Genomic DNA, 12627 nt, shown 5'->3' on the forward strand with positions numbered 1-12627 from the left:
GTCCCCGAGTGCCGATGGGCTCTGTTTCTCTGCGAGCCTGAATGTCACAGCTCCCGCATCTGGAATATGGAGGCTCCACCCTCCGCTCCCCCTCCCCACGCAGAGGGTTGGACAGAGGAGCAGCTCGGGAGGGACCCCCCAGGCACTGCCCAGCCTGGCCACTGCTGTGCCCCCCGCCAAGCACCCCCTTACCTGCTCCCAGCTGGGCCCAGGGGGATGCACAGCAGGCACGTGGACCCCTCTCACCTGCTCCTGGGATGCTGCAGGGCTGGAAAACTGACTGGCTAAAGGTTGTGGGAAGTGGGGGTGCAGTCGGGATGGGGTGCCTCTCCTCCCTTGGAACACCTCCAAATTCCTCCCCAAAACACCCAGTGCTGCTTCCCTGCATCCCTCCCAGCTGCCCTTGGGGCCAGATATGGAACCCCAACCATCACCTGGGCTCTTCTCCTTCTATTAAAAAACCATAAAAATCTATATTAAATATATATAATATAGATATTGCATACATGTAGAATAAATGTATACATAAATATATTTTGCATATATTAAAAATCAATAAATATCTGTAATTCTGCTGCTAGAAATACCCAGCCCCTCCAGCAAGGGGAATTTTGACTCAAACATCACCATTTTTATGATTCTACTAACAAAGAGGGCAGGAGAGGTGAAGGAATGAGGAGGAAGCCCAGGAGTGCAGGGAAGACACTGTGATAATCCCTTGGGATTAAAGAACCAGCCTTGCACCCCCTAGACCACCCAAAATCCTCCTCACTGACACAACTCGGGTGGGGGTGATGGTGAAAGAAGGGACTGAACATGCCCTGCTGAAGGGCAGGGGGGGGCTTCACTGGACTTTGAACCGGGGTGGGAGGAGGGAGAACCACTTCAGCCGCTAATTTTAGCAATGCAACATCATTACCATGTCTTAACGAGGCAGCAGGTCCCATTAACTGCTCCTTCCATCGGCACACACGGAGCCAACCCGTGAGCGCTGCCGCTGCTCTGCCATTCAAAGACCTCAACAAGACTCGCTATGTAAATTCAATTACCCTAAAAAAAAATAAATGCAGATAAAAGAACCGGGCCCTTAACATTTCAAAGGCGTCGTTTGCCGTAATTAGGAGCGGCCCGCGCTGCTCCGGCGGCAAAGGCTGAGCCCGCGGTTATGTTGACACAAAAGGCTGCCCAGGCCCGGCCAGGCTCATTAACATCTAATGGTCCCACTAAAATGTAAACACCCAAACGCAATAATTTACTTTTGCAAAGCATATAAACACGTGGGAGGGTGCCTAGAACCAAATCAAACAACCCCTGCTGCAAATAACCCTGCGGCCCAGCTGGCATCGCCCCACGGGCTCGGGCACAGCGCGACGGGGGACGGGGTCTGGTCTGGGGGGTGATGCCCAAAGTGTCCCCACAAGGCCAGTTAATCGGGAGCCACCTGGTGGCAAATGGACTGGAGGGTTTGTCCCCGGTTTTGGAGGTGGCAGGTCTGGTCCCCCGTGGTGGGAAAGGCAGGGTGGGCGGGTTGGCAAAACCTCCCCGTGGGGATGTGCGTGGCTCTCCCCTTCCCCAGGAAGCACCTGGCCAGTGGAGAGCCAGGGGGATCCCTCAGGTGATGCCCAACCACCCACACCTTCCTGAGCTGCTCCTGCCCTTCCTCCAGCGAGGATGAGCTGGGACAGACGATGGTGGCTTGACCTCCTTCCTGGTGCCCTGCCCTGCCGGTTTTAGGCTCATCGTTCCCTTTTGCAGCAGCAAGTGGAAACTAAATGAGGACAGACTCACTTGATTGCAAATCCTGGCCGGCCCAGGACCCTCCAGCCCGCTCTGGGATCCCCAACACGGTGGTCCCACAGGGGGTGGTCCTATCCACCCATGTGCTGGTGATGGGGATGGTGGTGAGTGGCCCGGAGGGGACAGGATGGGAGGATTTGCCTCAGGCACATGGCTTTGGTGTGACAGCACAGCCATGGAGGGCCGTGGGTGGCACACAGCAGCGACTGCATCCCTGCCAAATCCCCAGGGAATCTCCCTGGAGGCTGCCCTTCAGCCACGGGTGCTCCCATTAATCCTCCTCCAGCGCTGGGATCGCTGCTGGTGCGTGTCGGTAATTAGGGATGACTCAGCCGTTTCCAAAGCAAAGGAAGTCACTGACAGGAATCTTCCTTTGCAAGTGACAAATGCTCATTTACCAAGGGGTGGAAGTTACTAATTGTGTTGCCTCCATCCCACCTTACAGCGAAGTGGGGTGTCCCCACCCTGCACCAACAACCTCTTCCCTGGTTTTGGGCTCTGTGGAAGGAAAGGGTCTGTGAGGGGTGATTTGGAGGAAGAGCAGACCACAGTGACTGGACGATGGGTCAGGGAAGATGGATCTCAAAGCACCAGCAGCATGAGACCTCCTGGAAAAGGAAAGTGGTATTTTTTTGTAGTTATCTTTCAAAATGAGAAGCTTAAACTCACTCACAGTCCTGGACCCCTAGAGCAATCTCCCAGAGATGTGTGCCCAAGTGGCTGTGTGTGACAGCGTGATGGGGGACAGCAGCTGCCAAATTGCCACTCCACATCTGGGGCTTGTCCTGGTGTGCAATGACAAACTGGTTTTTGGACTGGTTTTTGATCCCCCTCTGGAGCCAGCAGGGATTACGGGGGGGAGGATGTGTTGCCTCAGCGGTGTTTACTTCATCCTCCACGAGTCTTAGGCAAGGCTGCTGACTCCTGCTGGTGTTTCCTCATTTGGGGAATCTCTCTGGCTCCAGTTTGCTTCCAGGGAAGGGAAGTGGCACAAGGGATGTGCTGTCAGCTCGGTGCCCTCCCCCAGTTATCGAGGGCAGCTCAGGGTGTGATTGCAGCCGGGCCATATCAGAGCACAGCTCAACCCTGGCTCGATGCATCATCATCCTGGTGATCCCGGTCTGATGACTGGCCCTCGTGCCCTGCCTGCCCCTGCTTGGCTAATTTGCCAAAGTTTGTCCATGCTCAGTGTTTCCTGCTTGCCCTGCAAGCAGAGATCCATGCAGAGAGAGCACTGAGGGGCTGGATCCTGCTGTCCCTGCTCCAGGTGCCTGGTGCAGCACCTACACGGTGCAGATGTTCCTGTCCAAGGGCTTGGCAGAGGGTCCCTGCCCCTCCTGGTCCCCAGGGGCTTGACTCTTGTTTCAGAGCCACTGCCTTGGTCCTGAAAGGCAAAATTCTTAGTCCAAAGCAAAGCTTGTGATGGAACTCAAGCTCTGCCTAACCAGGGCATGGGGCTGAGATCCCAGCTTTGGGTTTGAGATTTCAGTGAGGGTTTCTAGAACAAGAAATCCCAGAGTTACAGGAAGAGAAGGGCTCGAGAGCTTCCCAAGGGAGGGCTGCCAGCAAAATCATCTGCTGGGCATCCTCAGGGTGTCTCTTGGCAGAAGTGTCATCCTGGGGGCTTGGGGTGGGCAAGGGGGCTCTTACTGGGGACGGGGGGGGCCATCCCCACCAGAACTGTAAAATCCTCTGATCCCTCCTGGGCCCTGGTTTCCTGTGATGCACATGTGGATGGCTGATGTGCCCTCCACCAAGCCCTCCCAGGTGGGGAATATAAACTGATCCTGGGCTGTCACCTCTCCCCGGTGTAGATGAGTTGGCTGATGAGGATCCTCACCCCACCTCCTTGGTGAGAAGAGGTGGTACCTCCAGGGGGAGGATCATTTCTGCCTATAAAAGGTGTCTCTGGGCAGTGTCCTGGGGACAGTAGAGCCATAGCTGCCTTTGTCCCCAGCCCACAGGCCTTGACACTTGCATTTCCCTGTGCCCAGACTCTGCTTTCTGGCCAGTGCCTATCATGGCACTCAGCATCCATCTGGCTGTTGATCCTCCTGCTCATCCTTCCTTCCTTTCTTTCTTTCCTTTTTTTCTTTCTTCTCTTTCTTCCTTTCATTTCTTCTTTCTTTCTTCCTTTCTTCCTTTTTTCCTTTCTTCATGTCTTCCTTCTTTTCTTTCTTCCTTTCTTCCTTTCTTCCTTTCTTCCTTCCTCTTTCTTCCTTTCTCTTTCTTCCTTTCTTCCTTCTTTTCTTTTTTCCTTTCTTCCTTTCTCTTTCTTCCTTTCTTCCTTCTTTTCTTTTTTCCTTTCTTCCTTTCTTATTCTCTTTCCTTTTTTCTTTCTTCCTCTTTCTTTATTCATTTCTTCCTATCTCCTTTTCTCTCTCTTTCTTCCTTTCCTTTCTCTGTTTTTCTCTCTGTTTTTCTCTCTCTTTCTCTTTCTCTCTTTCTGTCTCTTTTTCTCTCTTTCTCCTTCCTTTCCTTCCTCCCTTCTTCTCTTCTTCTCTCTCTCTCTTTCCCTCTTTCCTTCTCCTCCTTCTCCTTCTCCTGTCCCATGCAGGAGGGCAGATCATGACACTTCCAGAGGGGCTCAGGCTGCCATGGGAGGGCTGAAAACATTCCAAGCAGGTCCCCTGTCCCCCCTCATGTCCCCCCCAAGGTTTCTTAGACCCCTCACCCCCGGTCCTGGTGCTTGAATCCCTCCCACAGACACGAGCAGGGCTGACAGCCGGGCTCTGCTCGTCAGGCTCTGCCAGAAACGAGGAGGAATCAGCACAGTAATTAAATGTGCAAATAACTGGGATTTGGGAGTTAGAACAAAAGGCAGAAAAACAATCCAGAGGGGTTTGGAAAAATTAAGAACACAGAGGAAAATCTAATCAAGCAGAAAATAGCCCGACTGGAGCCAACAGTTGGGGGCTGAGGCCCTTGGAGAGCTCCTCCCCTGGCACCTGGGGGGGTTTTGGTGCCATTCTGGGGCAGAACAAGAGTTTTTGGAGAAATCTGTCCCTGCTTGCTGAGCAGGGCTGGCTGCAGGCTGAGTTCCCGGGAAAAGTTCCCAGATCTGCGCTAGTGGTGCAGGGCAGATTTTGGATGCAATATCCATGCAAATAATCACCCAGAGGGGCAGCCAGGGAAATGCAGCTGGTGGAGGTGGGGGAGAGATACCTGAGGCCAGCAGGGTTGGGATCAGTTGGACTCTTTAGAAGGGAGAAAGTGGTTTTTCACTGCAAAGCATTTGCTGGGGATTAAATATTTCACGCAGACTCACCATTCCCAGCCACAGTGTTTCCCTGGGATGAGTTTGGACATGCAGAGCTCTCTGCAAGGGGGAGATAAATGGAAAACGTGAGCTGGTTGTGGCCTGCTGGACAGAAATCCCCCCTGGCAGCATCCTGGGAGGGACTGGTGGCAGGGGAGAGCAGCAGGCTGGAGCCACGCTCTGGTGCCACTGGTTTGTGCTCACGCTCAGCCTTGCTGGGATTTCCGTGGGGGGATATGCTGGTTGGTCATTGCATCCCTGGGGAAGTGGTCCAGAAGGTTGGGAGACAGAGCCAGGGCACCTGGAACTGTGCCATGGACACCGTGGGGACCGTCCTGGGCCACTGTGCCTTGGTTGTGCATGGGGGATGTTTCTGAGGGGACATTCCATGGGTTGGAAGGATCTTCTCCCTCCACCAACAGAGACAGACAAGGCAGGGGTGTCTCCATCACACAGCACATCCTGGAAGAGCCAAACCCCCATTCTGATATCCAAACTCACCCCAGACTCAGCCAGACCCATCTCCCACCATTCCCTGCAGAAAAACCTGGCCAGGTTTGCTCTCACATCCCAGGGCTCGGCCAGGTTCAGGGGATGTGGCTCAGCCCCACGGGGAGACGCTGCAGATGCCTCCCGGCCCCTCTGGGTGCTGGAAAGGGACCTTTCCTGGGGATACACTGCAGGGAAAACCAGCCCAGGGACATTCCTTGCCCGGCCAAGCCTCCGGGGAGGGTTTGTTTCTCCCCCGCAGCCGTAGCAACGATCCCGGCTCCTGCTGCAGATCCGCTCCCCTCATCGCCTGAGCCATGGAAGTGGGGGCAGCAGGAGACCCTCCCGGGGCCCGGGGGGACCCCCCAGCAGGGACCTACCTCATCCCACACAGGGTAAGCCCCAGGGAGCACTTCTGCCTCTGGATTTATGGGATACGAGGTGGGAAAGGGAATGAGGTGGGTGGAGAGAAGAGGGGCTGGGGTCGGGATTTAGGCTGTGGGGCAGCGAAGCTGCTCGTTACAAAACGCCTCCCTGCTCCCTTCTGGCCAGGGAAGGCCATCCCTGCACAGAGACGTGTCCCCAAAGGTGACACTATGCCCCCCCTGCTCCCTGCCCCCAGCCCCTGTCCCCTCTCCTCCCCGGCCGCCCCACTGGCAGGGCACTAAATTAAACCCGGAGTGGACATTCCTGGCGTTTTCCATCCCCTCCTCCCTCTCAGCTCGCCGTGCCGGTGTCCCAGCAGCCCGTGATGATCCTCCAGCAGCTTCCAGGGCCCGGGGCTGTCCTGGCCCCCCCCGCGGGACCCCCGCCCGTCCGGGGAGGTGCGTGATGGAAGAGGTCGGAGAGGTCAGCGCTCAGCCCAGCTTAACTTCATCCTCTTCTCCTTTTCCCGACGCAGGGCAGGCAGGAGGGCCGTGCCCACCCTCTGAAGCCTCTCAGGAACAGCCCACGCCACCCTTGGACGGCTGCTTGGCCCCACGGGATGGGATTTTGGGGGGTTTAACCAAACTTGAAGTCTGGGCTGGCTTTGGCCACGCCAGGGTGCTCCCAGGGAACATTTTTGGGTGTTTGGGTTTTTTTGTTTGTTTGTTTGAGTTTTGTGGTTTGGGTTTGTTTGTTTTGGAGGGTTTTTGTTTGTTTGTTTTTAATTTAATTTAATTGTTTTTAACCTGCTTTTTTTGTCCAAAACCCCATTTCATGAGGGCCACGGGTAGCATCACCAGGGAAAGCCGGGGTGACAGGGACCCCATGGCCATGTGAGATGGGACCAGATGGGAACAAGCTGGGACACAGCCCGTGGGATGTGCAGGCAGGATGTGCAGCTGTCTATAAAGGGATTTCACCCAACCTTGTGCCACCCAGGGCTGGGGGGAGCAGAGACAGAGGGGGTTTGTGGTCTCTGAGCCATGGACAAGGCTGTGCAGCGTCGTGGGGAGGAGGAACATTGAATTTAAAAATCCATGGAGGAAAGATGATGCTGAAAATCGGTGTGGAAAGAAAACAGAGCCCCAGCCCCTCAGAGCCCTGGGCATGGGTGGGATCCATTCAGAGCTGCCAGAACTTCATGTCCTTCCCCCCTGGTTCAATGGTTGGCTGCTGGCCCACTCCTTCCTCCCAGCTCCAGCTCTGGCCACCTCCCAGGCTGTGCTGGGATGCTCCTTGCTGAAGGGCCATTCACCTCATGGGTGTCCTGGGAGCCCATCCCTGCAGTTCTGAAACATTTGAGGACCTGGCACATGGGGCACAGGGATGCCCAAACCCTCTTTTTTTTTAACCCAGGCTCCAGCTAACATGGGAATCACAGGTCACAGAATCAAGGAATTCCAGAATGGTTTGGCTTGGAAGGGACCTTAAAGCTCATCCAATTCCAACCCCCTGCCATGGGCAGGGACGCCTTCCACTAAATCAGGTTGCTCCAAGCCCTGTCCAGACTTCCAGGGATGGGGCAGCCACAGCTTCTCTGGGCAGGTCTCATGCACAAAACCAGCAGGATCTCAGGGGGAGCCCCTCTGGCAGGTTTACAGGTATTTTTGCAGGGGAATTTCACACCTGCATGGAATGGGGATGTTTTATTGGGGATGCAGACCCAGACTGTGTGTGCTCTCTGCAGTCGGATTGACCTCAGCCAAGGGGACTGGGATGCTGACCTGCACATGCACAGCTGCTCTGGGTCCCAGATCCTGGTGTGGAGCCAGGCAGGGGCTGAGGAGCCACCAAACATCCCCAACCTGCTCTTCTCCCAGCCCCAGCTCCCCAGCTCCCAGGAATGGAGATGGGGACCCCGGGGATCATCCCCACGGTCCAGCCTCAGCTCGTGCCTCCTTTCGGGGGTTTCTGAGCATCCCATGTGTGACATGGCACAAAGCAGAGCTGACCTTGGTGTGCTCCCAGGCACTGCCACCCCAAGGACACCAGCTCTGCCAGCTGGTGCCAAGGCAGAGGCTTTGCCAAGCCGTGGAACGCTGCCAGAGTGGGAGCAATTCTCCTCCGAATGGGTGGAAAGTCTGGTGCCTCCAGCACCGCTAATCACCCCTTGTTGAGCAGCCTCCAGCGAGCCAGACCAGATGTTTAATCACATTTGCAAAGAAGAAAAGGCTGAAATATGGCTATTTTAAAAGCTTTATCCAAGCAAAAGAATTTTTAAATGCCTCGTGGGCCTTCCAGATTGGGGCGGGGGAAGTCTGGCTTTGCTCCCGCTGCTTGGGAACAAGGATGAGCCTCGGTGCCGCCCCGTCCCAGGCACTCATCCCATGGCTATGCTTCTCCTGCCCTTGCTCTGATCCCTCTCTGACGCAGAACCCTCCATATTCTGGCAGATTTAATCGAGTTGATGATGATTCAGAACTCCCAAATGCACCAGGTGGTGATGAACGGCCTGGCTGTGTCGGCACTGATGTCCTTCGGCTTTGGCCCGTCCGCAGCCACTGCCCAGGTAGGGGCCAGGGGTGCTGGATGGGCAAAGGGACCTTTGCAGGGCTGCTCAGGAGAACAGAATGACCATGTCCCACTCTGGCACAGCATGGGACTCCTCTGGGTGCAAAGCTGGGTGGTCTCAGCCCAGCTCAGTGCAGGCTCTGCAGCCCCTGTGGTTTTGGAGCTCTCTGGGCTGGTTTGACCCCCAGCTCTGCCAGCACAGATCACATCCAGGCTGCTGGGAGGTGGTTGAGCCCAGCTGGGAAGAGGCAGGACCCTCCCTGTGCGCTCAGCAGGCGGGATGGCTCTTGCAAGGGCTGTCATTTTAAAGTTCGCCTCGACCCAAAATCACATTAAACATTTCATCTCCTTGCGGGGAAACAATGGTGCTTTCTGGGCAGGGGTGGGAGCTGGGCCCTGGGCAGCTGCTGTGCTCGCTGCCAGCTGGCACCTCTAGTCATCCACCCCCTCTCCCTGCCCTCCCAGTGCCCGCCAGTGCCGTGCTGGCCCCAACTGGACCCTGCTGTGGCTGGATCAAAAGGGCTCTTCCCAGCAGCGTTTTGAGGTCCCATCTGTGGGGCTGCCATCCCCCTCCCCAGTGTCCCCAGCAGCCAGGTTCCCACGCTGGCTGACCGTGGGGCTTTGTGTGGGGCCGAGCCCACCCAGCTGGGCCCAGGGAGCAGCCAAGCGTGGCTCCATGGGAAGTGCTTCGGGAGCGGGGGCACGAGGGGCCTGGCACGGCCCTGCCTTTTGTTCCTCCCCACAGGCGCTGGCGATGCCTTGGCAGACCGAGGAGGAGGAGGAGGAGGAGGAGGAGGCTGTGGTTTTCCACCATCACTACATCCCCTACCCAGGTCCTGTTCTCATCCCGCCGTGCCTGGACCCGCAGCGGGATGGGGGTGCCGTGGCTGTGCGCTACCTGGGCTCGTTAGCGGAGGATGAGGCGTGAGTAACGAGGGGGGCTTTCTGCCACCTGCTCCCCGGTGTAACAGGCCTCCCAGCCCAAGCTGGGATCCAACATTCCCTTGTCCTTGCTCCCCTCCAGCAGGGCGGTGCCCCCTCCTCCACCCCCCAGCGCCACCGGCACGGTGGGGCCCAACATCCCACCGGCAGCAGGTAAGGACACGTTCTTCTCCTGTCCCTCAACGAGGAACATCTCCCCTGGCTTTGATCAGCCAGGCTGAGCCCTCCCTGCTCTTGATATCCATCTGATCCCCAAGGTGGGACATCCCTTGCACGTGCTCCAGCTCCTGCCTTTCTCCACAGAGTACTACAGCGTGCTGGAGGAGAGGCTGTGAGCTCCATGCTTCCCCAGGTGGTTTCTCTGGCACATCCCAGCCCGTGATCCCAGAAGATCCTGGATGGGTGCTTCAGGATACTCATCAGTTCGGGGTGGTTTCCTCCCCCTGAGCCACCTTGAGGCAGGGGGTGTCACAAAGCCTGTCCCCCAACCCCAGGTGACATCCTGGTCCCAATCTCTGCATCCACGAGGACTCAGTGGCACGGGCTCTGCTGCGTCCTGGTGGGTGGGGAGAGGGGAGATGTTCCCAGCCCAGGTGGTCCCAGCCTTCATCAGTCCCTTCAGATCTCCATGCAGCACATTGCCTGTAATTAATTTGCTTTGTTAAGAAAGCGCTCTGCTGTCACTAATTAAGCATCTGTAATTACATGGGCTGATGGCTTTGTGCCTGAATGCAGGGCTCCCGTGGGGCTGGAGGGTGAGGGGGTGCAGAGCCTCTTGTACCCGGTGGGGAGGATAAATCAGTGCCTGATGTGGGTGCTGGAGTGGTGTGGGGGTGGTACTGAGGTTTGGAGTTGGGAAGCAGAGTGGGATGTCCCTGCTGTGACTCTTGGGAATGTCCCGTGCAGGGTTAAAAGTTGGACTCAATGATCCTTGTGGATCATCTTCCAACTCAGAATTCTATTTTGTGAGTGCAGGGAGAGTTGGATCTGCCCTGCAGCTCCCTCGTGGTGGGGGAGCCTGAAGAAGGGAGCTCATGGAGGGTTCAGTGTCCCCTCTGCTCACCAGGAAGCTGGAGGAAGTGGCGAGAGATGCGTTTTGGGTGCTGGGAGACGTTCCCTGCCTCTGCTACCTCCCCAACCCCACTGTGTGGTGACAGCCCTGCTTCTGACACCATCCCCAAGAGAAGAGTTCCTGGCAGGAGACCTCAGGGCTGGTGGTCATCTGGAGCTCAGAGGATGCAGAAGGGCAGCTGCACCTTAAATCCCCCCCGGTGCCCCCACTGGGCACGAGGATTGCCCTGCCTCTCCTCTGGGGTGGAGGGGAGACTTTATCCTCCCTGTGCTCTGGGACAGGCAGATCTTCCCCAGCCTGGCTCCTGCTGCAGCTGGACGAGAAGCCCCCAAATGTGGAGCAGGAAGGTCATGTTGGGTTGCAGCATGAAAGCCCATCTCCTCCTCTGGGAGGTGGCAGGACTGGCTGGGCAGAGCAGAAGGGGAGGAGACATCAAAAAAGCAAAGCTGAGTTTGGTGGGAGACCAGGCTGGTGCACAGGGGTTTCCACATAGAGGCAAAAAGGGAAGAAGGAGGCGAGGAGTCACCTGGAATGGGGTGGACAGGAAGGGTGGGCTCAAGACACGACCCAATCTTTGCTTTAATAGGAGAATAATGAGAGGAATTGGGAGGGTGAAGCAATGGGGATTGCAACACCCATGGTGGACGTAACCCCTGAACCCTCTCTGGCTCACTGGTCAAACTGGGGCACTCTCCAGTTGCCAGCATGGGGAGCATCCCATGGCCAGAGCCCAGGGGCATGGCTGGCACCCACAGCAGTGGGGACAGGGAGAAGGTGCGGGTGGAAAGAGGCACAGAGAGGAACAGAGATGGAGAATGGTTCTGCTGATGGCAGGTTGTGCCAGATGAAGGGCAGGACTGCTGGGTTTGTCCCAGGAGGGTGTGATGCCCCTTGCAAGTGTGGTATAATGGGACTGTTTGCCCCAGAGATGATGCTGGGGTTGATGTGGGAAGGCACCAGAGGAGCTCTCTGCTCACAGGCTCCTGACCTGAGAGAGTCAAAGCGCTGGGTCTCGGCAGCAGCACATGGATGTTCCTCTTTTCCCCATCCCTGGAAGTGTCCAAGGCCAGGTTGGACAGGGCTTGGAGCAACCTGGGCTGGTGGAAGGTGTCCCTGCCCATGGCAGGGGGGTGGAATGAGATGACATCTAAAGTCCCTTCCAACCCAAACCATCCTGTGGTTCTGTGATTTTATGCTTCTATGATTAGGGCCGTGGACCCACCAGGCTGGGAGATGCTGCTGGTGGCTGAGACCAGGCCACAGTTACCTGAGCAGTGACAAGCACTTGATTTCTAAAAGCAAGACTGGAGTTTCCACAGGGCAGCCCAGAGCTGGCCTGGATCCTGTGTGCCCAGTGCGAGGGCAAGAGAGCAGGAGGAGAGGCTAATTACAGCCCTGTGGTGCTAATTGTACCTGTGAAAACACCTAATGCAATGCAGCCCCTGGCTGCCAACTGGGGCGAGGGCTGGCATCTCCTCCAGCCTGGGGTGGGAGCAGGGGGGTGGCAGAGCTCAGCCCTCCGAGTCATTGCTGGGACATTGGTGGCAGATGGGAGGGAAAGGGCACAGGGGCTCTTCTTCCCAAACTGGGGGAAGAAGAGAGGTGGGAAGCACTGGCACCACGTGCCTGATGTTGTCCCAGTTGGGGAGGTATCTTCCAATAATCTGATACTCTGCAGGGTGAGGTTTGGGGATCAGCCACGGTGCCAGCAGGTAACTGTGACAGGCCTTGCTGGGGTGATGGGCATGGACCAGGACCAGCTCTTTGCTTGTCCTTACCAGCTGAGACCCCCCCTTTCCCAGGGTTGGACAAGAGAGATGCCCAGAACACGGACACTTTTGTGGGTGACAGATCTGATCACATCAGTGTGGAGTCACTGCAATGGCTTTCGATAGCCCGGGAGGGCACTCACCCAGCAGTGACACCGTGGATGACTCAGGGTCCCGGCGCTGACTCACTCCACTCTCCACCCTTGGTGGGGTACCCCCAGCCCCATGGGAGCTGCTCCATCCCCAGGCCTGTGCACAGGGTGAGATACACTCAGTACCTTCCCCTGGACCAGCCCCAAACACCCACACACCGAGCCACCTGATTCACCTGCCACGCTCCTCGGCATCCCCGGCACCACTCG

General features: G+C 56.8%; 1 protein-coding gene across 4 annotated transcripts; it reads left to right on the top strand.

Annotated features, from left to right (window-relative positions):
• The first annotated feature begins 5819 nt into the window (after positions 1–5819).
• PRR29 (proline rich 29) lies at positions 5820–10111 on the top strand. 4 transcript variants are annotated; one of them, XM_050327760.1, is made up of 6 exons: positions 5820–5940; positions 6267–6369; positions 8365–8480; positions 9228–9406; positions 9507–9577; positions 9728–9855. In XM_050327760.1, exons 1-6 carry the CDS (start codon positions 5863–5865, stop codon positions 9757–9759), a joined length of 579 nt encoding a protein of 192 aa, XP_050183717.1. In that variant the 5' UTR covers positions 5820–5862; the 3' UTR covers positions 9760–9855. The 4 variants fall into 4 exon arrangements, with proteins under 4 accessions (XP_050183717.1, XP_050183718.1, XP_050183719.1 ...); XM_050327761.1 differs by having other exon boundaries at positions 9510–9577; XM_050327762.1 differs by lacking the exon at positions 9507–9577 and having other exon boundaries at positions 9728–10111.
• Positions 10112–12627: the final 2516 nt, after the last annotated feature.

This window comes from Myiozetetes cayanensis, unplaced genomic scaffold (genome assembly GCF_022539395.1).
Source record: "Myiozetetes cayanensis isolate MyiCay16 unplaced genomic scaffold, myiCay2020 scf34, whole genome shotgun sequence".
NCBI lineage: Eukaryota > Metazoa > Chordata > Aves > Passeriformes > Tyrannidae > Myiozetetes > Myiozetetes cayanensis.